At 43.9% G+C, this 26,575-nt stretch overlaps 1 protein-coding gene across 2 annotated transcripts; it reads right to left on the reverse strand.

Annotated features, from left to right (window-relative positions):
• Positions 1–1,133: 1,133 nt before the first annotated feature.
• Positions 1,134–25,425, reverse strand: NET1 (neuroepithelial cell transforming 1). 2 transcript variants are annotated; one of them, XM_004605451.2, is made up of 12 exons: positions 25,213–25,425; positions 19,868–19,934; positions 17,219–17,278; positions 5,902–6,009; positions 5,307–5,474; positions 4,842–4,904; positions 4,451–4,547; positions 4,248–4,324; positions 3,432–3,689; positions 2,888–3,058; positions 1,984–2,170; positions 1,134–1,675 (listed from the first exon to the last, which is right to left on the reverse strand). In XM_004605451.2, exons 1-12 carry the CDS (start codon positions 25,335–25,337, stop codon positions 1,269–1,271), a joined length of 1,788 nt encoding a protein of 595 aa, XP_004605508.1. In that variant the 5' UTR covers positions 25,338–25,425; the 3' UTR covers positions 1,134–1,268. The 2 variants fall into 2 exon arrangements, with proteins under 2 accessions (XP_004605508.1, XP_055002949.1); XM_055146974.1 differs by lacking the exons at positions 17,219–17,278; positions 19,868–19,934; positions 25,213–25,425 and adding an exon at positions 9,580–9,784.
• Between the last annotated feature and the right edge of the window lie 1,150 nt (positions 25,426–26,575).

The following is a 26,575-nucleotide window of genomic DNA, read 5'->3' on the forward strand; positions in this document are numbered from 1 at the left end:
CAGAGAATCACCCAGATTATCTATTTACAGATTTCCCCCCACAATTTTCATTTCTACAGGTCAAATATATTTCACATAATAGTCAACACTGACTTGAATAAATTTTTCCCCATCATATGAATACATCCAGCAAATTTATCTAATATGGTAAAATTTCCAACACATTTCACGTTTTTTTTCCAAGTCCATTATTCACAGGTATTAAAGACCAAGGCAAATAAAGCTCACTTCCCCTCAACCCTTCAACAACTTACCTCACACCCTCAAGTTGAACTTCTCCCCTTTCCTTCCACATCCTGGCTCAGCCAGACACTTAGAGCCAGGATGAAAACTACTCTCCTTTCTCCTGTTTCTAACTAATCACCAGTCAACACCTTCTCTCGTTTTTCAAACAACATTAACATTTTTAGCAAAATCCCCAATACGATCCAGATGACAGTCATTTCACGCACAGTTCACTACTCCAAAATGCTACTTTCCAAACTGCAGTTGAAAATTATTAATTGGCTCAAAAACAGTATGGCTTGGATTCACTTTGTAAAGTTAATAGGATTTAACACACACATATATATATATATGTATATATGTATATATACACATACACACACATTTTTAATTAAGAAAAAAAGACACGCCAATTTGAAAAGGCATCAAAGTAAAAAAATAAAAGGACATACTAAAAACTACTTTACAATAAAAAAAATTAAATAATCGGCAGGATAAATGAATGCAAAACGAGGAATGTGCAGTGAAAAACAACTGTATACAACATTCCAGTTGAGGAAACGTTTCATAGTTTGCTCTGCATGGAACTTAGGCTTCAGTGTAAATTCTGAAATATTCCATGTCAATTTTAGATGCCAATGTTAAAATTTCAAAATTTACTCATACGAAAGGTTCAAAAAAGAAGCACTGGAAAAATTCCAGTACCTGTAAAATTTTAAGTTTGGGCCAATATTCTTAATGTCGGTTGGTGGATACTGAAAAGTCACGATGAACGCAAAATGAGAAGAATACCCGTTTCCTAACAGTTGATTAAAAATACCAGGCTTACATGTTCTAAATAATCTGAGAACATAGTTAAACAATGAAAGGGACTGCAGTTCAGCAGTAAATGGTATATACTTCTTTAGCTGCCAGTAAAAAAGAAAGTGAACCACCAAACCAACCCCAAGCCTAGAACCCAGAAGACTGGCAGTGAGCCCCTGCTGCCGCCATGCCATGTCACGGGAATCAACTGTACACTTATAAATACGCCCCCGCTCCCTCTACACCAGGGTCTCTTTCCGTTTGCCACTGAAGTGGCCCTTGTCCCTTGATCTTCGGGCCCCAGCCAGGGCTCGGTGGCCTCTCACGGCCCGTGTGCTGTCTGCTGCATGCAGTGGGGAGTTAAATTCTGCCGTGCCCCCTGTGCTGTGGGGATGGGTGGCTGTGGAGGTGGTGGACGCCCTTTTCTGGGCTCTGATGTTGCCAGCAGAGGGATCGTTCTCCTCGCCCTCCTCATGGAGCTCGGGCAGGCCCTGCAGCTCGCCGGGGCTGGTGGCCGGCTGGGTGGGGGCAATGGCAGCCCGCAGGCAGTGCAGCCACTGCTGCTTGTGGAACACGTCGTTGGCCTGCAGCGTGTGTGACTGGCCGGGAGAGAGGTCTTGGCAGCGAACTCGGAAGATATTTTTAGCTAGGAAAATAAAAGCAAGAACTTAAAAGTAGTCCATCCTGGATAAAGCACTTAACAATCTTAGCAGTGTTAGGAGTTTGCCCACATTGCCCAGCCGGAAGAGTAGGGACATTGCCTGGCAATGCACTGAGGTTGTGGGCTTAGGCCTGTGGGACCATATCACTTCCCAAACATTCTAGGCGCCGGGGACTGAACCCAGCACCTCACACACAAGAGGCAGCCACCTGACCCCCAGGCATGAACAAAACTCTTGTGTCAGAAGAGAATTCCCTTTAGACTTTAAGTGGCTCAGAGTTCCTTTGCTTTACCTTTGTCCGAGTTGCTGAAAGCCCCTCGGAAGGAGCCCCCCATCCGCACATCTCCGTCCTGGAGGTCTTCCAAGACCAGCTCCTGCACTGGAATCGGCTGCCGGTACACCTGGTAGTAGGGACGCTCATTCCGTGTAACAGGTCGAGTCAAAACCAAGATGTCTTGGAACAGGAATATGTAAAGTTTCTAGAGAAACAGAAAAACCAATGCTTTTTAAATAAGGTGCTCTGTCATTTGAGGGGAATGAAAATCCATTGCTAAAATAACTTGATTTAACATTGTTAATTTGCTCAAGTTAATCCTTAGGAAAGATGATAAAGGCTGTGTACATTCTCATCACAGAGCTTTTCTATCCTCATTACCAGTAGCCTCAGAGTCAGCTGCAGCTAAGGAAGATGCAACAGTAACGCGAGTGAGAATAGCAGAGCTCTAGACTAGTTTCCTGACAAAGGATCAAGATGTAACCTGGCAGCAATGCTAAGGGTTCTACTTGGGCCCACATAATCTGGCTTTAAGACAGAAATCAGATATTAGCTTTCAATGTCCCCTGGCCAAACAACCTCAAGTTGAAACACAAATGTACTTTTACAGGATTATACTTAATTCTAGCAGGTACTTCTATAAAAATCACTATTTCTAAAACCCTTTCAAAGGAATCTCTAGACAATAAAGTATCATTTTATGCTTCAAAACAAAAAAGGCAATACTGATGATTATCTATTGAGACATTTAAGTAATTCTGTAACTAGAGAAATCAAATACTGTTTTATCAAAATAAAAATCAGTGCTGCTTTTCATTATGTGATGCATTTTACAATCCTGTAACATAATTTATGTGGGAAACCCTACCAGGGTAGGGAAGCAGAGTAACAGCTCACTCCTAGCAGTGTCATAGATACTTACGTGTCCATTTTTATTCTTCAGTTCCCCATGGCAAAGTAGCACTTTGCTTGCTTCAATTCTAGGGTCCTTTTGCTTTTCATCCAGATATTCCAGTTTGTCAATGTAATACTGGCATTCTGATTCGCCTTTCTTTAGGTTGATATCGGAAAGAACGCCTTGTATGATTAAGATCTACAAGAATTTTAAAAACCAATGATCTTTAGCACATTAAATTATCCCATTTCCCTACTAGCCCGAAGATCACAGTAAAAAACTGTTTTTAAAGCTCAAAGGGACTCTAGAAATCAACTAGATGAAGAAACAGCCCGAGTGAGACTGGGTGACCTGCCTACAGTGACACAGCAAGCTAGTGAGAGCAACCAGAGTTGCCGTCCAGTCCCTTGATTGAAACAGAAACAGAGAACGGGATCATCTCCACATTGCTCAGTGCCTACACAGTGCTAAGAAAACGGGGCTGTGGAGCTGCAGAACGGAAACCTCCCTTCGGAAAGAAAGCTCTATCCCACGCGTGGAAAACCCAAGGCTCCATCACAGGATGACTTACAGCCTCTTCCAGAAGCTGAACATCAGGGTGGTCCTTCGGAGTGTGCTTCAGAATCTCTCTTAACAGCAGAGGGTACTTGACTAGCCGGCTTCGAGGAATATCTAGGAAGCTCCAAAGATCTAGTTTCCGACTAAACGGAGACTCCAGACAGCGCTGGAGGAAGTCTTGGACTCTCGGATCCTGTTTCTTTTGATCGAGAAGAGCTTTGGCTGCCAGCTGGTTACTACAGTAGCCCCTGTAGGCATTCAAGCGTGGTAACTGCAGAGTAATGAAGCATAGATTTCAATTACTGCTGAATCCACTAGTAAGCGGAAGAACATGCAACTTACAGCCATTCTTGAAAGTTTTAACACGCTCTGAAAATGCAGCTGGTGCTAATGGAGGAGTCTTCTGGGCAACATCAGAATGCCCTCCTCTGATTTCCCAAGTCCTCTATCACATCCCACCCACCCAGGGTTTGCTGACTCCCACGCCTTTTCTCCCACTGGTGAGAAATGCAGAGACAACCTTCCTTCACGACACTCCCAGAGCAGAACCCACAACCTGACAGATACCTCAAAGAATAAAATGGGGGATTATATATGTGAGAATTATGTCCAAGACGGAACACTTTTAAAAAAAAGTGCTTACCACTTGTATTTTCTTAAACGAACTGTTACTACGTAAAGGTTACATAAATGGCTTAATGTCGTTGATGCTGTGTTTTATCTGCTTGTAGAATCCAGTTAATGGATCAAATCAATCTAATACTAACCACAAATTAAAAGTATGGCAAATCTGTCAAAAATTTTCCAGAGTAATCAACTTGCCACGTACCCAATTCACAAGAATGTCACCAATCTGTTCCACGGTCCCACCTGGTTTGGTTGCTTCTCCTATTCTTGCCAACAAATCTGCAACGCACAATAGCAGACACACCCTTAAACAGGTTGATTGAACAAATCATTCAGCAACAGGCCAGAAAGAGACTTGTGCCACTGCCATTCAGAGACTAGTGAACATCATGTGGCCTGCCTGACCTTCGTGCAGAGGGATGTAAGCATCCAGATCGCCAAACAGATGGGTGAGCTCCTCTTCAGACATGATCGACAGCTTTAACATGGGGTCATGGTAGGCCTGCCAGTGGGAAAGAATGGAACACATGAAGAGAGGCAGAAAAACGGGAGGGGAGATGACTGATAGAAAAGTTGGCAGGTATTCTATTTGCGACATTTACAGAAACTAAAGTCTATATTAATCCCCAGGCACTCTCTTACTAATGTTCACATTTAAAGAGACATGTCTGAAGGTCATCTAAAGTAAGCAATCCCTCGTAGATATTTTCTACTTCTGAAGGTAAGAAAAAATCATCTAAAATGTGTGAAATTTGGAAAAGAAAGATAAAAAAAATATAATAAATTACTAATGGACCTTTCTCGCCAGCTTGAGGTCTTCAATTAAATCCTGTTCTCCTCGGACCATTTCATATATTGCCTAAAAAAAGAAGTAAATAACAGGTTGGTCATTTCTTTCCCTGAGAAAGGTAAATCTATATGACTGATATTTACTGTTATTGAATTAGTGCTCTGAATGGTGCTTTTTAAAAAGCAACTCAGTGTGAAACTATGATTTAAATGGAAATGCAAATGGGAGATGACTGCGCTCTCCAATGTGGCTTCAATATATGTCATCATCGAAAGCAGGGAAGCCAGATGACAGCCACCTCCTGTCACACCTGTCACACGTGCTGCATACGTGTGGCCAGCACGTATGCAGATTCATGATCAGAGAGGAAAGGATGGTTTAATTTTGCTGTATCAGTGTACCATGCTTTGGGCAAATCAAAACAATGTTTAAGAATCCAGCCTTGTCCCTCGCTGGCGAGAGCTGGCGTACCTCCTGCCGCTTGATCTCTCTGGCAGTCATAGACTCCTTCATGCTGACATCCATCATCTCCGACCACAGCACGCTGCTTCTCCTCCTGGAAGGCATTGGGACTGTGGATCTGCTCGACAATTTCTGGGCAGAAGCCGGAGATCGGGTATCTCCACGAAGGGAAAATGACTTCAAAGGAAAAAAAAAAAATAGTGGGAAGAGGAAAGATTTGGAGTCTATACCAATTAATCCCCCCTCCCCCTCAACCCCCACCCATCAGTTTGGTTTTAAAAAGCAAGAGAAAATCAGTTCTGGGATCTCTCAGTGCATGAAAGAATTATTTATCCAAGATTCAATCTATCATTCTAAGATGTTTATTAGTCCAAATTTCCTTTCAGAAATGAAAACTCTTTATGACTATGCATTGACTGAAAAATCATTAATACAACATGGCCATAAAGACATTGTTTGGGTAGTAATATTCCTAGCAAGTATATTCCAAGTTTTAGGCTTAAAACTTAAGTCTAACTGTGCAAACTTCTTTGAAGCGCTTAAAGGCTTCCGCAGAAAGTCCCTCCCAACACTAACCTGGCCCAGCTCCCCCCCACCCACTTACCTGGATTGTCTGACCGAAGCGCCTGACTGCCCCATTTCTCACAGGAGAGATTAGATTTGCCAAGGATGTGACCCTAGCTAGAGGTCGAACTCTTTTATTACTTGGCTCCTGTCAAAACAAAAACAGGTTATATGAAATGTGGGTTGAGGTGTAATGATTTCAAACAAGTATGGACAAAGTTTAGCTCTCAAAAAATATACATTGTAAAATTCAGGAAATCGAAGATGCATGCTGCCCTTCACTGATAACCTATTGAAAGCACCACTGGTTAGCAACCATTATATATACATATATATATATATATATGACATAAAAACGAAATAAAAAGGTTATAGGTATTTTAGAACCTGGGAATAAGGCGGATGCCGAGAGGCCAGTGTGTCGAGCGCCCTCCCTGCAGTACTATGTTGCTCTAGCCCCTTGGTTACGGGCATTTTCAGTAAAGCACTTCACTATATGGAAAATCAATACATAAATATTACAAGAAAGGCAAGTTCAACACACACAAGTGGAAAACAGTATAATGGGTTTCAAGGACTGATCTGTCTCCTCTAAAGCGGCTCACAAAAGCATGCAAACAACCAAAAGGGGCAAGTTGTAACCCCCTCACCTCCCCAGCAGTTAACACCAAAGGAAAACTGTGACTAGAGAGCCATTCGTGGACAAAGGTTGCATGAAGTGACAAAGTCACCTCTAAGTCACGCAGTGGACTGACCCAGTGTGTGGCCAAGGACACGTGTGAATGCCTCTGCAGCACCATCTGTGAGGCCCGGAGTGACACGGGCAGGCAGGAGGCCAGCAGAAGGCATTCCTTTCTGTTTAGCCAAGGCGCCACAAAGAGGCTTCTGTTCGCAGGAGATACGATCACCTCCCAAAGAAGACATGCCAGGGGGGCCACAGACACGGCACTGGCTGCAAGGGTCTGCTCCCCTTTTTGAGCAAGAGGTCGATTCCTCTTCTTTGTTGAAAGTGTAACAAATGGACATCCTAGTGAATCACAAACTACTTAATTTCAATGAAAAAGTCTCTGAGATGGTGTTCTCCCCAATAGACTGCAATTCCAAATTTAGCTGGGAGCAATGGAATTTTTGATAAACACTTTCTAACTTAAAAACTAAATTTATGACAAGAAATCTTTCTGAACGGAATGTGGTTTTCATTTTTTTTAATACTGTCTCTTTAAGGTGGCAGGATATGGTGATATGTGGTTAGATAGGTTCCACAATACCCAAAACCCACCGTAATTCACTTCTTTACAAAGAACACATTACTCCAAATTCATCTAATCTAATATCTGAAACGTAAGAAAGCAGCCACATAGCCCAGCCAATCGAGCACAAGACTCTTAACATACAGAGGTAAGGAAGCCTAGGATTAAGTCAGGAAATGGTGGGGGAGGAGCGCACATACTTTTTCCACTTTTTCCTACCTTAATAAGGATGCATGTAATGAATCCATGGAAGATGCAAATTTTTAGCATATATATCTCAAAAGTACAATTTTAATGCATAAATTGAAAGCAGGAGCTGAAGAGATACTGCAACAGTGGGTAAGGTGTTTGCCTTGCAGACAGCTGACCCAGCACCCCATGTGACCCTCCCCCCAGCCCCTCCAGAAGTGATACTTGAGCGCAGAGCCAGTAGCAGAGCCAGTAGCAGAGCCAGCAGTAAGTCCCGAGGCCACTGGGTGCAGCCCCAAACTAATGAATGTTTTTTGCATGAGGGGTCTGGGTTAGGGTACTAAGTGGGTCATCTCTATAGTAGCAACAAAATGTGTCTTTAGGATTTGACCTCTGTAACCTAGAACCAAATAGTTTTCTGTAGAGGTCCAGGTGAACTATTACTAACTTAAGCATTTGCACTGCCACAACACATACTTCCAAGACAAAGCTTCTGGAGAACTGGCATTCAACCCAGCCTCGCCCTTCTGTGGGCATGAGCTTCAGGTATGGGAGAGCAGGAAGGGGCCGGCCTAGATTTCTATCACCCCAAAAGCAGCTCACACCGGGCCTTTGTTCCCGCTTCTATTTATTTTTGTTTTGGAGGCCCTGAAGCCAGGAAGCCAAAGAATGGTATGAATCTGAAAGGCTCCACTCCTCTCTGGAGACCCAACCCCTAGGACTGAACAAAGAACATCAGCACATTAGACTCAAGGAACTTCTTTCCACTGTGGTAATCTTTCACTGGGGCTAAGGTTCACTTAGGTTGGAAAAAAGCCCAACCCCCTCTCATATAAATTTATGTTGTTTATTTAGGTTAGCTTTTAACCAGAAGAGATTAGGCAATCATAAGCATGATTATAGGGAATCTCCCTTCAAACCAAATTTTTGGAAAATAAATTTTATCTATCTACTTATATTTAAGTTTTATGCCTCAAAATATTTCTATTTATAAACAAAATTATCACATTTTAAGTCTTTTATTAAAACGCATGCCTTGCTCATAAAAACAGTAACAGAAAAATGCTGTTTCAAGTAAGTTTTTTCTTGTTGGTTAAAAGTTTTTTTTCCTCTAATGACATCATGCAGGAGGCCAGAGTCTCAGATTTCTTCCCCAGTCAAGTTGAGGCACTGCAGAAAAACAGTCTGTCAGGGGTAATTTTATTTGGTTAATGGATAAACAAACTTCTCTATCTGGCAAGGACTTAAGAAGTCATTTGTAAAAAGATAAATCTGAATTATGACCACAGAGGACTTTTCCCTTCTCCTACTCAGCCATGGAAATCACCAAAGTGTGGTTGCCCTGGAAGATGGCACTGCTAGTATTAAAAGCCGGTGACCCCGAGTCTGAAACCAGACAAGATTAGTCTGTGATGGCACAAACACTGTCCATCTGTCTAGGCACACTGATGCCCACACACTACTTTTTCCACTCCAAGAAACACTTATATATTCCGAAAAACATGGAAGGCAAAACCCCAAACCAACCAACAAAAACCGAAGCCAAGGCACAACAAAAACAGTATTATCACCTAAAAACGGTGTCACTGGTCGTTCACACAGGTGTACGAACAATGAAGATTTACTGAAGTATATGTATGTAAATGGACAATATATAAAATGCATAATCAGATAAACTGATATATGTACACATCCACAAAAATCACAATTAAGAAGTGTACGGTTAACAAAGTGTAGAGGACTACCCTTTCATGGAAGTGACTATTATGGCCAGAGAGTAATGGAGCATGCAGTTTACATAGAATGTCCATATATAGTATTAAATTGGACCTGTCAAAATTAAATAAGATGGCATAAAAATCACTTGACACATTTTGGAAAAAGATCATAAAGTCTTAAAATGAAAAAGAACCCCTCCCTATCTGACTTCGGAAAACCGAAAGCAAGGGCGGCAGAAGCGCCCACTTAATACCGCGTCGGTCAACACCTTCACCGCGTTCTTCGCGTCCGCACTAGAATGGGGGTGAGAAACGGGCCTTAGGATGGGGTCTGGGACGAAAAATAAAGGTGAGCGCCGGGTCAGATGGCATTTCCGCGGCGCTCTGGCGGCTGGCGCTGGCGCGCGCGGCAGCACCCTCACTTCTAGGCTCCGTGCAGTGCCCCAAGCGTGGGGACCCCAGGCGGAGCCCCCCGAGCGTCCCGTGCAGTGCCCCAGGCGCCGGGACCGAGGCGGAGCCCCCAGAACGCCCCGGCCCGCGGACCCCGTCCCGCGCGCTCACCTCCTGCTCGCGGAAGCCCTGGTTGCTGGCGTCCAGCACCCGGATCGTCCTTTTGATGGGCAGGAGGCCTCCCACCTCATCGTGCGCCACCATGCTGCCGGGGGAGCCCCGGCGGCCGTTCAGCTGCCCGGGCAGCCAGGGCCGCCGCCGCCGTCCGTGCGTCCGTCCCGCGTCTGCGAGCCGCCCGAGCCGCGCCGGGCTCCAGCCTCGGGGGCGGGCCCGGGGCGGGGCCCGAGCCACGTGACGCGCCGGCCCGCGCGCGCACCTACCGGCTCGGGCTCACCTGCGCCGAGGGCGGGCGGCCGCGGAAACCCTCCCGGGAGCCCCACCACGCGCGGCCCCGCCTTTGGCCTGGCTGCGAACACTGGGGATTTAAAGTCTTAGTCCCTATAAATGGGTTCCTGCCACCCCCCATCTCATTGTTTTCGGGGGTGGCATACCTGGCTGGGCCAAGGCTTCCCCTCGCCCCCGAGGACACAGACCAACAGTGGGCACACGCAGCTACCCAGAGCCCCGCCAGGATCCGGCTGGCTCTCAGGGCTCCGTACCTGTTTCTCAGACTTCCAGGCGGATCATTTATGTTTTTCACGTGGCCTCATCTTGCTTTATCCTAACAGGGAAAGTACTGCTTTCACGGGAGAAGTTTCCTCGGACCCGGCCCCAGTCTGCCCGACGTTTCTGTTCTAGGTGGTGCGTGGGTCTGCCACAGGGCAGGCTTCCTTCATATCAAGTACCGCGGTTGGAAAGGCAGAACTTTGTCTAACTGTGCACCACATGATAGAAGGCTACTCACTTGCAAACCCATTTCTATTTTTAGGATCTATTAGGATGAGAGAAAGCTGGAAGACTTGTGAAAGGCGCTAGTTTCCATACAATGAGTGGCACAAAACGATGTTTCACATCTGCTTCCAGGTAGAGGTATAAGCCATAGGAAGAGAGAAGGAACAAGAAACAGTTATTGAAAATTCCAAAACAACTGGGAACTTGGCTAGGAGTGGCCAGGAAGTAAGGGGAAGCCCATGTGACGGTGGTTTCCAGAGCTGAGATGGGCTGGACCATGGTGGGGAGGGGTCCTTGTGCTGGGCTGAGGGGTCTGGAGGGGCAGGCCAGGCTCTCAGGGAGGGAGCCCACGCTGTCAGGCGCAGGGGCTGCAGGAGCAGCTGCTTTTTTTTTTTTTTTTTTGGCTTTTTGGGTCACACCCAGCGATGCTCAGGGGTCATTCCTGGCTCTGCACTCAGGAATTACCCCTGGCCGTGCTCGGGGGACCATATGGGATGCTGGGAATCGAACCCGGGTTGGCCATGTGCAAGGCAAACGCCCTACCCGCTGTGCTATCACTCCAGCCCCAGGAGCAGCTGCTTTAAGTGAGCAGGTGAGAGGGATGAGGACAGTTCTCAACTGTCCTTTCACAGGGCTTGAATGATGACTGGAAACAATCAGAAATCATCACTAGCTAAAACTGTGTGAGATGGAGCAGAGGGGAGAGAAAACACGCAGCCAACATACATTTTCAAAGGAATGTGAGGATGTGCCTCTGAAAACAAGGAGGGCTAATAACAGTGCGAATAAAGTTGGAGGAACAATTTTTGAAGGAAAATTGGTTTTAGTTCAGAAATAACTGTAGTGGTAAAAGAACATAACACAAAAACATAAGGTACTGAAAATGCTGGAAGAGGACTTAGCGGTTTACGGCAAAGGAGATGGAAGAGTCAAAGCTCTCCAAGAGAATGAGATGTCCAGGAGAGAGAAATTGGGGCAGAATGGACAGGTGCCAATGGGCTTAACTTTAGAGGAATGCCAAAAGAAAGAGCCATCCACATAAAAAGACAGAGGACAGAAACAATGCAATAAGCCAAAGAGAGAAAAGGTGTGAAATATAGCAAAAGGCTAACAAAGGGAAAGAAAAGACTCACAATTCATGATGCAGACAGGAGTGATCCTTGAGTCTAGAATCAGGAGTAAGTCCTGGGCACATGTGGGTGTTTTCTCCCCCTACCAGCTGCCAAGGTACAAACACAATCATTTATGCCACTTTATTTCAGGAGGGAACAAGGACTTCCACATACAGTGAGAGTTAAGCTTCGAGGCCTTTCTGGGGCCACTTAGCCTGCATCTTTCTCCAAACTCTGTCATATATTTACTTCTAAAAAAGCCATGGTCAAGATAGTGAAGGAAAGGGCATCTCTCATTTCTTTCCTGCTGCTAAGAAGACTCCCACAATAAAGGTAGGAGTCTTTATGTGTAAAAACAGAAAGCTTGAAGGCGGGAGAGGATAGTTTGAGGGTTAAAGTACTTGCCTTGGGGACCACTGTGGCCATTTGGGCTCACCCCCCGCCCCCCCCCCCCCCCGTGCCACATACAGCGCTCTCTTGAGCACAGAGTGAGGATATGCTCTGAGAGTGGCCCCAAAACAAGATTAATATTTATTTTGCATAGAAACTAGAACCTATAAATATAAAAACAACTGCACTATCTAAAAATAGTAATGTAGCTTTTTTGTAAAAGAGAAATGGTAAAATTACTGGTTTTCAAAAGATCAGACTTCGGGGTCAGCCATGCTGAAAGTGTGGATGTGAATCTCTGCACGAAGGAGCCCTGGGCTTACAGTCCCTCAGGCACCACTGCGAGTTAGTCCCGAGCAACAAGCCAGGAGCAGCGCCTGCGCACGGGCAGATTTGGCTCAAAATAAAATAAAATAAGACAACGAAGACCAGGTTGATGTGTAGCCTTTGTTCAGCTTGTAATTCGGTTTTTAATACTTAATTTCCTAGAATACCACTAAGGTAAAGAGAGAAATTCTGACATAATTTCTCCTATCTACAACGAAACCTGTTAATCTACTTCTTTTCCTCCTTTTAATGTGAAATTAGAACTCGAGAATTTAGAAATAAATCAGAGCTTAAGAATGATCATTACTCTTATGCATATCTTATTTTTATTTACTTTTGCCTGGAACAAAAGCAAAGAATCAGAAATCAGGCTTGGAAGGCCATCTATGGTAAAGAAAGCAAAGACTAAGCTCTGTTGCCCTCTACAGGGAATGTTGGGAAATGCAACAGCCACCTACGTTTTTCTCCGCTTTCTCTATTGTTCTTATATAGAGTTCTTATATAGTTCTTATATAGAGAACTACGTAAGTTTATATAGTTATATAGGTAACTAAATAACTACAATCTTTTAATTCATAAAGAAATATGGATAACAGAAAAAAATTTTACCTTTGATTTTGTATAACTCATATGAGTAGATATATGAGTAACTACAGCATTTAAAAATAATATAAGTATATAAAAGAGATTCCACAGCTCAGTATTTAAGAACTTTTAACATTTAATTTTGTTTTGGGGGGCCACACCCAGCGATGCTCAGGTGTTACTCGTGGCTCTGAGCTCAGGGATGATTTCTGGCAATGCAGGGGACCATACAGGATGCTGGTGTTTGAACCTGGATTGGCTGCATAGAAGACAAAATTGTCCTACCTGCTGTACCGACCATAATTTTAAGAACTTTTTTTTTTTTTAAATTGACTCCTAGTGAGATACAGTTACAGAGTTGTTCATGATTGGATTTCAGTAATATCAAGTCCCCAGTATCCTTCCCCCCGACCTCCCATGGCATGTTTTTTAAAAAACTTTTTTAAAATGTAAAAAAACTATGACCCACTTTAAAACTCTGCAATTCAAGAGTACAAGTAATGATTATATGTTTCATTAAAAACAGAACTTCTGAGAATAAGAAATTTTATCTTTGATTTTGTGTAACTCATATTTATGAGTAAATAGAAAATTTAAAAATAATACAAGTATATAAAAAGATTCCACAGCTCAGTATTTTAAGAACTTTCCTAAATATAAGAAAACTATGACCCACTTTAAAACTATAGTCCAAGATTACAAATGATTCTATGTCACACTAAAAATAGGTCAGTTAAAAACAGAATTTCAAATCTTAAAAAACAAGTTGAAAGGATAAAAAAATTGAACTTCTGAGAATACAGATTTCCAAAATATCTGGTAATAAGCTAAAAGAGGGAGGCAGTTACATGTGGACTAGAGATGAGTTTGAAAAAATAGGAATTTATTTAGCTGTTTTATTTTTAGCAGTGCTGAAGGTTCTTGAACCCAGGGCTTCACACATGCCTTGCAAGTCCATAACTGGATTTGTTTTGGATGTTGGGGAGGCCCCGAGCAGGGTGCAGGAAGCCATTCTTGGCCACGCAGGCTGGCAGCTCAGTGGACAGGCCTGGGGATTCGATGCTCCCTGGGCTCCATGGCCACACACATGGTGCTGGGTGCGTCTGTGGCTGCACCCGGCGATGCCGATGACGACACAGCCAGGAACCAAACCCAGGCTGGGTGCGTGCACCCTCGCTGTGCAAGATCTCCTCATCCCTCTACTGATATGTTTACAAAAATATTTTGGATTAGAAATTTGAGTGTCTCCTTTAGTAAGAATCTGGTCTGGGAAAAGACCAATTCAGCACAGTTAAGTATTACTGTTACTGGTTTGTTTTGGGGATACCCCTGAGGTGCTGGCGCTTGGGGGCCAAACTCAGCCCTCCCACAAGAGACAGTGCACACCATGCCTCTGAACTGTCTCCCCAGCCCTACTGGTGACTTTAGCTTTTTTTTATTTTGTGCAAGCACGAAGGGCAACTGATAATTCTTGCTTTAAATAAGGTCACTTAAACGTAAGTAATAAGGTGCTGAGAGGGATGTACCCCTGAAACCCACCTAAGGCCCAAACCTGCGACAATGCAGCATTGTTCCAGCCTCCAACTTTCCCAGCCAGCTCCATGCAGGGGAGACCTGATACCCCTTCACGGCCTATGGGCTTCCATGATGCCAGACTATTGCATCTACACTGGTAGGTTGCTAATGTGAGGGCTCAACACCCCACCAGGCCAGTGCTGGCTACTGCAAAGCAGGGAGTGGTTAAGACCAGCTCTCCCCCTGGAGAAGAGTCCAGTGTAGATTACAGGGCTCTTCAAAGCTGGGGCAGGATCAAGCTAAAGTTGCCTACAGTGGTGACGAGATTAGTTAATTATAGCCTTAGCTGTCTCCATTCCTGTTTCACTTCCCCATTCCTGTTCCCAGAGTCCACACCTCAGAACAAAGCACCTGCTAATTAGCTCTCACGTCAGGCCTGTCTTCAAGGGGGAACCTGGCTAAGGCACTGCCAGTGCATCCAACCCTAGAGATGAGACACACAGGATGGGGTCTAGAACTGGGTCACTGCTAGCAAAGGGGTGATCACACGCTCACACAGGTGAGTCAGATGTCCTTTGTGGGCTGTGGCTTACCGACCCCCTACACTACACAGTAAGTTTCATAAAACCCAAGCCACGGGCAAGTACTGACATAAAGAACAGCCTGAGCATTACACAGGATGAGAATGAGTTTTATATGCGCTAGACATACTCCCAGTTAATAAACAAGGGCTGCTATTGGCCTCGTATCACTACCTGGTAATTTCTGAAGAAATGAATCTAGCAATAATTTTGAGAAATATCACAAAAAACTTTTATACTCCTCTCCTGAGGGAAGTACACAGCCCCAATCTCCACCTCGGACCACCAATTCATCAAAATTACAAGGAATTGATGAACAAAGGCAATAATATAGAAGAGACAGTCTTGGATATTCAGGCTCTCAAAATCTACCAGAAAAAAAAAAAGGACACGATTTCCTTAACAAAATATATCTAAGAAGGGGCTGGAGTGATAGCACAGTGGGTAGGGCGTTTGCCTTGCACGTGGCTGACCCGGGTTCGATTCCCAGCATCCCATATGGTCCCTTGAACACCGCCAGGAGGAATTCCTGAGTGCAGAGCCAGGAGTAACCCCTCAGCATTGCCGGGTGTGGCCCAAAACGCTAATATACATATTATATAAGAAAACTGAGCTGGAGAAGGAACTAAAGATTAAAAGACGTTTAAGAGCTATAACAAATCAATGTATGAACCTTACTTGAATTACAATTCAGATAAAATGAAAAGCCAAAAATATGTAAGCTAAAGTATGTCTAGGGAAACTGATGATACATCAAAATTGGACAATGTTCAAAATTTGCTTGAAAATGATGCAGGGGAAGGTAGACAAGTAGATTGAAGATTTCCAAGATCATATACTGGTGATTGCTAAACCTAAGGTGAAGAAAGGATTGATTTTAAATAGATTCGACCATGGATTTCAATGTAGCGAACTGCAAATCTTACATCTGTATCTGATTTGATTCATACTTAAAATATTCAGGGCCGTCAATTAATACTTTTTTCTTTCTTTGAATGTAAGGTTTTAAGAAATGTAATTATTAAGCTGTTTTGCACAAAGAAACACATTTAAGCATGGTTCTCAGACAGATATTATGGACATTGGAGCAGACATATACACACTTAGCTTGGCTTGCTGGATTTACTAAAATATTGTTGGGAAGACATAAAAACATAATTTCAGAAAATAGTGTCTATTTTTGTTTGTTTTTGGGCCACATTCAACAGTGCTTAATTGGAAGTCTGTGCTCTGGGATTACATGCTTAGGGATCACTCCTGACGAGGATCGAGGGACCAAATGTGTTGCCAGGGATGGAACCTGGGTTGTCTGTGTGCAAGGCAAATGCACCGCCCTTGGCACTATCTCTCTGGCCCTCTGCTTTTGTAAAGTATACATCATTAGTTTAATCATAGGTCAGATTCTAGAAGGTCAAAGGTCGCAGCTAATTTGTAGGTGAGTGCTTTGGCTTCTTGGTTTCTAGGGAAGATTAGAGTCATCACTCAGAATCCATGAGTTCCCACGTGAACATGCAACAGTCAAAGGGCTGTAGGCAAACCAGCTGGAGAATAGCAATAGCCGCTTGACCCCGGAGAGCGTGGCAGACGCCTCAGTCCCCCACAGCTGTGACAGGGCTGCAGCCCTGGCTGGGGCACAGCAGTAGCCGCCTATCCCCAGAGAGCGTGGCAGACACTTCTGTCCCCCATAGTCCCATTGTCCCTTCTGTCACAGGAGTGTGGGCCCTGTCCTGTTGGATACCTGAGTTTGTGACCACTAGTTTTAGCTAACACCACTTTGATATTTTTTTTTCTTTTTTGGTCACATCCGGCAATTCGCAGAGATTACTCCTGGCTCTGCATGCAGGAATTACTCCTGGTGGTGCTCGGGGGATCATATAGGATGCTGGGGATTGAACCCGGGTCGGCCTCATGCAAGGCAAACGCCCTACATGCTGTGCTATCCGCTCCAGCCCCTAACACCACTTTGAGAGAGGTTTCTCCTTATTCTTAAAGAAGTAGAAAAGAGGGGCCGGAGCGATAGCACAGCGGGTAGGGCGTTTGCCTTGCACGCGGCCGACCCGGGTTCGATCCCCGGCATCCCATATGGTCCCCCAAGCACTGCCAGGAGTAATTCCTGAGTGCAGAGCCAGGAGTAACCCCTGAGCATCGCTGGGTGTGACCCAAAAAGCAAAAAAAAAAAAAAGAAGTAGAAAAGAAAAATGAGGATATATTGAAAAGCCCGTATTACTCAGTTTTGCCCTTAAGATGCAGAAGAAAAACAATGGACGAAAAGCACTAATTCTTCTTAGAGCAGAATAAAATGCCGTCTGTAGTCTCTGAAATAATCTTTGACAGAGCAGTCAGGCTTACCTTCAGATCCAGGCTGCTGAGGCTCACAACGTCATCATCTTTCTCTCTTCGTTTTCTCTTCTATAAGAAATAAAAAAGAATTTCATTCTTTTACAGAAGGAACTCATCTACTTCAATACATTTCTACATAAAACTGACAAACTAGTAGAGAAAGAAAAAGACAATCTCATTTAAAATAGCGTTCAAAGGCATCACTTACCTAGGAATCAACTTAGCAAAGGATATGAAAGTTATGCACTGGAAACTCTAAATTATGCACTGGAAACTCTAAATCATCATTGTGAGAAATAGAAGACACCAGGAAATGGAATAAGATAGTCCATGTTTGTAAGTTAGAAAAATTATCACTGAAAATGATGACATCATTAGTCAAATGTGACTCCCATCAAAATTCTGATGACATAATGTCAAGGGCTTAGAACTTTATAATTTGTATAAAAAAGTAAAAAAAATTTATTATCTGACTTAAAAACCACCCTGTAGGTTATAATAATCAAAATAGTGGGTGCTGGAAAAAAGGCAGACTGATGGAACAGAACTGAGAGTCCAGAGATGAAAGCCCCATATTTATGGACAATTTAGTCTATGACAAAGGAGTTAGGTACATGAAGTGGGCAAGGAAAGCATCTTCAATAAATGGTACTGAGGCTAGAGTGATAGCACAGCGGGTAGGGCATTTGCCTTGCACGCGGCCGACCTAGGTTCGAATCCCAGCATTTCATATGGTCCCCTGAGCAGCGCCAGGGGTAATTCCTGAGTGCAGAACCAGGAGTGACCCCTGTGCATCGCCAGGTGTGACCCAAAAAGAAAAATAAAATGGTACTGAGGAGCAGAGAGAGTACAGATGTTGCATTGGCTGCCTTGCATATGGCTGATCTGGCTCAACTGCAGGAACCTCACATGGGCCCCTCAGCACTGCAAGGAGTGAACCCTGAGCATAAGTCAGGAAGAACCTATGAGCACAGCTGGGTGTGGCCCCCGATTAAAATAAACTTAAAAAAAAATCACAAATGGTGGTGGAAAACTGGGCAGCCACAAAGAAAAGTGAAATCTGATTGCTATCTCATCCACAGAAGCTAATTCAAAGTGGATTATTAAAAAATTCAAGATTAGGGGAGCCAATAGCATAGCCATAGGGCGCTTGCCTTGTGTATAGCTGATCTGGGTTTAAACCCTGCTACCCACTATGGTCTTCTGAGGCTTTCCAGGAGAGTTCCCTGAGTGTAGAGTCAGGAGTAAGTCCCGAGCATCTCTGGGTATGACCCCAAAACTAACAAAGAAACAAATGACCTTGAGATTAGACTAGAACCAATAAAACTCATAGGCATGATTCTACAGGATACGAATCTCAGAGATGTTTTCATTGATCTGACTCTATAGGCAAACAACAACAAAACAAAATGGGAACTACATCAAATTTAAAGGTGTTTATGTGCTAAACGAAACGGGCTAAAATAAAGATACCTTACTAAACAAGAGAACATATTTGCTCATATACGTTAGATGAAGGGTAAATGTCCAAGATACCTTTTTGGATATTTACCCTTCATCACAAAGCTCAACCACAAAAGAACTAATAATCTCATCAAAAATGGGGCATGAACAGACAGATAGCCAGTAATCAATTATTATCAATTATTATGTAATCAATTATTATCAGGGAAATGCAAATCAAAATGAAAATGGATAGTAATCTCATACCATATTATAAAAAAAACTAGACACAACCAGTGTTGGCAGGGACAAACAACCCTTATTCACTGTTGGTGGAAACGTAGTTAGGTTTAGGCTGTATGGAAACCAACAGTGAGATTTCTCAAAAAAGGACATAACTCCTATTGGACCTTGTGGTTCCACTTCTTGGCACCTCCCCCCCAAAACACAAATATATAAACTCGAAAATATGTGTGTATACATATATATAAAAAACTGTTCACAGCAGCACTTGGATAATGCCAGATTATGGGACCACTCCAAATGTCCAGGAGTCAGAAGAATGAATAAAGAAGTCATGGTCTATATATCTACACACAATGGAATACTATTCAACTCTAAGAGAAGATGAAATCTCCATTTGTTGCAACCTGGATAGAATAGGAGGGCAACATGTTTAGTGAAATAAGTCAGAAGGAAAAGGACAAATACTAGCTGACCTTGTTCACCTGTGGTGTACACTGACAGTGTCAAACTGTGCTTCAGATTACAGAATTGATGTTACCAAGTGGGGGAATGAAAAAGTGGATTAGCAGTAACTAAGGACAAGTGTGGCAGGTCTTGAGCACTTTGATGGTGGGGAAGTATGTCACAATGTACCTCAAAACTGTCAATATTAACACTACTGTAAACTCTAAGAAAAATTCATAATTTCATGCTATTTGTAACACATTCCTTTAACACTAATTCAAATAGGAGGACATTCATAGGTAGCGATGAACAGTGTTGCTATTTTTCAAAAAGTTTTATATTTAACTGCAATAATTTTTTTCCTCACTTATTCCTGGAAATTAGTTCCTTAAAAGATATCAACAGAAACTCTATACCTCAAGATATTCAAAAATTATGCAATTGAGCTTTACCCCCAACAGAAAGACAGTCCAGGAATTAATTTTACTTAATGTCTTAAAATAAAAACTATAATTATCTTCTCACCAAAGTGAAATCCCAATGGGGGCCAGGTGTTAAAAACGTGAAGGAGTTGCCCCTCCGAAGGGAGTACCTGTCAATACAATAATAGAGAACTTTTAGTCTGACAAAGCACTAGATATATGAAAAATAAGCGATCCCTTTCATAGTTTTCAGAACTACTGTCTTATCAGTCATTCAATCACAGAATCAAAGAGAGCATTCAAAACAAAACAAAGTCAGTAGACTCATCACTTTTAGAATATTGACAAAAATAAGTCTTTATTAAATCAGTGACCAGAACGAAAGTACATGTAAAAAAGAATTTACCAAATCAAGTTTATTTTATAGACATAGATGATTCAAAAATTAAAAGCCTAATTATCTGTTGGTTAGCAGATTAAATAAAAAACAAAAAAGTACTCTTCAGGGGATGTAAAGATTATTTAAGTTCAACATTCATGGCTAATTAAAAAAATTAACAAAGGATATTATTATTGCTATTATTGTGGCCTGGAGCGATAGCACAGAGGTAGGGCGTTCGCCTTTCACACGGCCGACCCGTGTTCGATTCCTCCACCCCTCTTGGAGAGCCCGGCAAGCTACTGAGAGTATTGAGCCCGCACGGCAGAGCCTGGCAAGCTACCTGTGGTGTATTGGATATGCCAAAAACAGTAACAATAAGTCTCTCAATGAGAGATGTTACTGGTGCCCGCTCGAACAAATCGATGAGCAATGGGATGACAGTGATTGTTATTATTATTATTATTTTGATTCTGGGACGACATTTGGTAATGCTCAGGGCTTATTCTGGGTGGTGTGCTTGAGGGACCGTATGGTTTTTTTTTTTAATTTTTATTTTATCACCATGTGGAAAGTTACAAAGTTTTCAGGTTTATGTCTCAGTTACACAATATTCAAACACCATCCCTTCACCAGTGCCCATATTCCACCACCAAAATCCCCAGTATACCCACCGCCCCCGTCCCCTACCCCAAACTGTATAACTGAAGAATTTCACTTCATTTTCTCTTTACCTTGATTACGTTCCATATTGCAACACAAAACTCACTATTGTTCTTGGAGTTTCCCCCAAAGAAAGACAGCCCTACTAAGGAAGCATTCGATAATTGGTTTTCCATTAAAAGATTGCACGTTTTCAGTTTTTAGAAAAGGTCGCGCGGCCGCATTAGCGGCCACGTGGCTCGGATGTGTCCCAGTGCCGCAAGCTGGAGCCGTGTTAGTTGCTGCTCAGTGTCGCCAGGGCTCCATCTGAGAAGGTTGTGGCTGCACCTCCTCCATCCGGATCCCCAGTGTTGCTGGCCCGGTTTTGGGGGACCGTATGTTTTGCCAGAGATCAAATGCTGTATTATTTCTCTTGCCCCCAAGAATAAAAGTATATTTCTAATGGGGGAAAAACCCAAGGAGAACTAATTTACCATGGAAATCGATGGCTGACCTGGGGTTCAAAACCCTGTACCCCATATGATCCCTTGGGCCCACCTGGAGTGATCCCTGAGCACAGAGTCAGGAGTAATTTCTAAGCACAGCCAGGTATGGCTCCGAGATAAAACAAAACAAAAAGTTATGATCTAATAAGACAAAAAGCTTTTAATAACTATACCTGAGATAAAGTTCTCAAGATTAAAATTTGACTTGAGGGCCAGAGAGAGTACAGGTGGTAAGGCATTTGCCTGGCATGTATCCAATGCTGGTTCGAATCCCAGTACCGCATATGGTTCTCTCTTGAGCACTATCAAGAGTCACTGAGCAGAGAGCCAGGAGTAGCCCCTGAGCACTGCAGAGTGTGACCCATAAAAACCCAAACCATCCCCTTTCCCCAAAATTGACCTCACTAGAATTCTGTTTTTTACAATAGTATTTAATGTCATTTAATCCATTTAAAGTCTGTCTTTTTTTCCAGAATCTTTATGCCTAAAAATATTTAGAAAAAGTCACAAAACACAGCTTTCACAGAAAATATAGCCTGTAAGTTATAAAAACTTATGTTTTCAGATGTTATTTTCCTTGTGAAAATAAATGAAGGTGCAAAGGAGAAGCAAAAGCAGGGGAGCTGGTGACCTTTACTGTTATTTAGACCAACTCAGAGAAAGCTAAGTAAAGTTCACAGTGGGAAAGCAGAGGAGTAGGCCATAGGGTGATGGGGTCAGTGACAACAGAGAAAGAAAAGTCTCCCCACATCCTAAGTCCCCAGTCATGCCTTAATACCGTAGCGACCACCCCACCCTATTGCAGTGGGAAAACAGGAGGTAGACAAAGATCCATTAGCAGCATCTACAAATGCTGTTATATTTAATATATTATACTCAAAAAAGAAAAAAAGCCATCAGTGGAGACTGGGTTGAGAAGCAGTGATTATGATTTTTTATTAGTTTTTAAAATCTAATATAAATATTCTTTACAAAGCAAAATTCATATGTCATTGAAATAGTCAACAAACATTTCCTTTCAGATAGAAAACAAGTGTTAAGGAGAACACAAAACCAAAACCATTCATTTCTTTATCCTCTAGAATTGACCATGTTGCCCTCAGAATGAATTTGATGAATGCTGGAAAGAAAAACAGCTCTTAGGAATTTTAAACAGCCTAAAACTGGAAAAATATTTCCAACTGAACGGCAAAAATTTTTCCAGCATTAACTGTACATCAGCTTTACAGTAGTGTTATTTTTCCCCCACTTCAATAACAAGTATCTATTTATCTTGAATGCCCATGGAAAAAAAAGAATCCCAAAAAAAAAATTGTGCCCAGAAATCATGTGACAAATGCCAACTTAAAAAAAGCCCTGGAAAAGAATGGTCATTTTTTAGGGGGCCAGAGTCAAGATGGAAGAGCTATTTTGAAGACTTGTGGGAAAGTCTTGATTTTGCAAAACATTATGATTTAAGTGGCTTTCTAGAGGATACCCAGTAAAATCCAAGGGAGGATTTAAAAGTTGAAATAAGTGATGGTTCTGGCTTTTCAAGAATTTTTCAAACAATCCTTTTTTATCATATACACAATTATGTTCAAGGTATAAAAAGCAGTATCTGAAGAAATACTTAGTGTATTTTTTTTTAATTAACCCCATCCAATTATTTTTTTTCTTTTTTTTTTTTTTTGCTTTTTGGGGTCACACTTGGCGATGCACAGGGGTTACTCCTGGCTCTGCACTCAGGAATCACTCCTGGCAGTGCTTGGGGGACCATATGGGATGCTGGGAATTGAACCCAGGTCGGCCGCATGCAAGGCAAATGCCCTACCTGCTGTACTATCACTCCAGCCCTATTTTCCTCTTATAACGTATATAAGCACTGTAGTTTTCAAAGTTGTTCATGATGACTTGTTACATTCAATATATCAACACAAATCCCACCACCATGGCACCTTCCCTTCACCATTGTCAACAAACAAGTCCATAGCAGGCCCTCAATAATTTTATATTGCTTGCTATAATCTGCTAAAAGAATGATCAAAAACTGTTTCCTCAAAAGGAAGTGAAGATTGTGTATCTTAGTATGGACTTATTAAGCCCCTGTATGAGGGATTACTAAAATATTGTTACAAGTTAAGCCTGCCTTCCTTGCAGCTGCACAGTATTCCATTATGTACATATACCACTTCTTCATAATCCATTGTCATTGAACATGTAGGCAGTATTTTAAGAGCCCTCTTAGGTTCATCACAATTGTTTTTGCTTTTCTCCTTGCTTTTAAAAAAACTTGATATTTTGTTAATAAAAATGGGATGCCTACTACATTATATCCCGTACAATCTGGGCTGCTATTTCTGGTGTATCAGTGTTGTAGAATTTGAGATACTGCTCCAGGAAGTCCAAACTTTTTAATGAGGTGATCCAGCTGGAATTAAACTTTTAACTGGGTGGCATTTTTGGGCGTGTGCATGACTGCCAGGGCTTCTGGAAGTACAGGGAGATGGGGGGAGGTAGTCCATTCTCAAGTCCATGAAAGCCTGGAGAGTCCAGTCACAAAACCTGAATCTTTCAACAGATTAATTTTTTTCCTTGTATACATTTTTATTTAATTTTATTTATGTTTTTAATTAGTGAGTCACTATATGGGTACAGTTTCAAATTTACCCATCTTCATGCTTGCATTTCCCTCATACAATGTTAGAGAACCCATCCTTCTAACAGTGTCCATTCTCCACCACCAATGAACCCAGTATCCCTCCCACCCTCCAATCCCGTCCCTTCCCACCCCACCCCGCCTCCGTGGCAGGGTATTCCATTTTGTTCTCTGTCTCCTTTTGGGTGTTGTGGTTTGCGATAGGGGTATTGAGTGGCCAAGGTGTTTAGTCTCTAGTCTACTTTCAGCACGCATCTCCTTTTCTGCGTGGGATCTCCAGCCACATTTTACTAGATGTCCCCTTCTCTATCTGGGCTGCCTTTCCCCCAGTATGTGAGACCAGCTTCCAAGCTATGGAGCCAACCTCCTGGTATTATATACTACTATTCTTGGGTATTAGTCTCCTACTCTGACAACAGATTAATTTCTTGATGAGGCTCCTCTGGAGCAGTAGAGTCTGGCTGGGAGAGCGGTGGCAACTGTGGAGATTTTGGGCTGCAGGGGCTCTGTCTAGGTGGGGGTTGGGCCCACCCTCCCCGCTTTGGGGTACCTGGACAACTCAGCCAGCCTTGTACGGAGTCCAGAAGGATCTCCTGCACCGTGCTGGTCTCAGCAGAGACTTATTTATGAGTCTGGACCATGGCTTGGCCGGTGCCGGAGGTGCTCGTGGGTGTGACTACCCTCTTTCCTTCTCAACTCTGTATTTAACGCAACTGCGAACTGTGCCAACACTATCTTCAAAATGCGTTCCAGACTCGAACCCTCTCCCTTCCTCCCCGGCAGCTTCGCCAAGTCACAGCGACGTTTTGACAGAGAGATCACACCGTGTCCGGTTGCTCCCGGCTCGTGTTCAGATTCACCCGGAAGGGGCGAGTGTGGGAGAATCTGAATCACAAGGTTGACCTGACTGAGCGGTCGCAGGGCCCCCGCCGGCTCGGAGGGCCCCTCCTCTCCCCGCTCTGCTCAGGGCGGCTCTGGGGTCCTCTCACTCTCCACCCTAGGTGCCGGGCCACCCCTGGGTGGCTCAGGGGCTTACTCCTGGCACAGTGCTCGCGAGCCACTCCTGGTGCACGCGAAGTCCCTGACCCTCTGGGAGAAGGGGACGCTCCAAGTCTCTGCCTGCTGTGGCTCCGCGTCGCGGCCCGCGAATGCAGCGGGGCCGGGAAGGCCCACCGCGGCCCTCCCGACGCTGGGTCCCCCACCGGCCCCGGCCCCACCCCCCTCACGGGCGTCCGTCCCGTCCCGCCTCACCCCGTCCGCTTCCCCGCCCCGTCCCGCCTCACCTGCCCGAGGGCGCCGGCCCCGGGGTGTCCGCTGGCCCCTCAGCGCCATCCGCGCCGAGCCCCGAGGTCCGGCGGCTTCTCCTCCGCAGGCGTGGCTGCTCCGGGGCCGCCAGCTCGGGCTCCATGGTGCGGGGGGCGGGGAGCCCGCGGGCCACAGGGACGGACCCGGCGCCGCGTAGTCCCGCAGACGAGCCCCTGTCAGGAGAGGGCCGCCGCCGCCATCTTCCGGGGGTTTTGAAAATGGCGGCCGCGGCGGCCAGCCAATCAGAGCGCGCGAGCGAGGCGGGGCGCCGCTAGGCCCCGCCCCCGGACCGGCCTGACCGGAAGGCGGAAGGAGAAGGGCGGAAGGGGCGGGCCGATGCGCCTGTCCTGCTGAGCCCCTGCATCTTGAGCGCATCCTGGAGCGAGGGCAGACAGGCAGATCGGTAGCATCTCACCTGATTTGTTCCTTGTTGAGACGGCGTGGACATACAGCACCCTTCCTCTCAGGCTCCCGTCTGCGTGTCCGTGAAATGGTGCCCCGGTTCCTCTATCAGTAACCATCAACATACAGAGTTAGGGCGGTTGCTTCCCTGTGATGAGACGTCTAAGTCTCATTCTCTTAGCCGCTCGCCAGCAGGGGATGCGGTGCTCATCTTCTCTCGGTGTCAGCCAGTTTAGCTAGACACATAGCTGAGGTCTCTTTTTGTCTTTTACTTATTTCGCTTAGCATTGAGCCCTAAAGACTCATCATCTGTGTTGATGTCAGTGGTGCTGTTTTCCTTATTCAATTTTATTTTTCATGTTTAGCTTGGGAACCACATGGTGGTGCTCAGGGATCACTCCTGGCTCTGCTTTTTAGGGATCACGTCTGAAGGGGCTCAAGCGCCTCTGGAACTTTCCTTTTTAATTGCTGAATTTATAGATCATTGTATGTAAGTGACATTTTCTCTGTGCTTCTGTTGATGGGCAAGTTTTTCTTTGTCTGACTTTTGTAAATAATGCAGTAAACATGCCAGTAGAGTTACCTTTTAGTATCAGTGTTCTTATTTTCTTTATTTTTTTTTCTAAAATTTTCTGATTTTTTCCACCCAGAAGTGAAATTGCAGAAACACATAGTAGTCCCATTAAAATGTTTTTTTAAACACCCTCATAGTTCTTCATAGTGATCGCAAAATTGACATCTACCGACAAGACACAGGACTCCCTTTCTCCACATCCTTGCCAGTGTGTTTGTGTGTATGTGGGGGGGGGCTTTAATTTGCTTTTCCTTATTAGTTATGGTGAGCACATTTTATGTGACTTGCCCATCTCTGTGTTCACTTTAGAAAAATGTCTATTCAAATCTTTAAAAATATTAAAATATAAAAAATATTAAAATATT

The sequence above is a fragment of the Sorex araneus genome, chromosome 9 (assembly GCF_027595985.1).
Source record: "Sorex araneus isolate mSorAra2 chromosome 9, mSorAra2.pri, whole genome shotgun sequence".
NCBI lineage: Eukaryota > Metazoa > Chordata > Mammalia > Eulipotyphla > Soricidae > Sorex > Sorex araneus.

What these genes read in the sequence shown, in the direction of transcription:
- NET1 (XM_004605451.2), bottom strand. Translation starts at nt 25,337, where the DNA reads ATGGAGCCCGAGCTGGCGGCCCCGGAGCAGCCACGCCTGCGGAGGAGA. An exon ending in CCCATTGGGATTTCACTTTG is followed by an intron (nt 17,279 to 19,867) that starts GTGAGAAGATAA and finishes TATTTCTTATAG; the next exon opens with AAGAGAAAACGAAGAGAGAA. An exon ending in TTACATCCCTCTGCACGAAG is followed by an intron (nt 4,325 to 4,450) that starts GTCAGGCAGGCC and finishes TGTGCGTTGCAG; the next exon opens with ATTTGTTGGCAAGAATAGGA.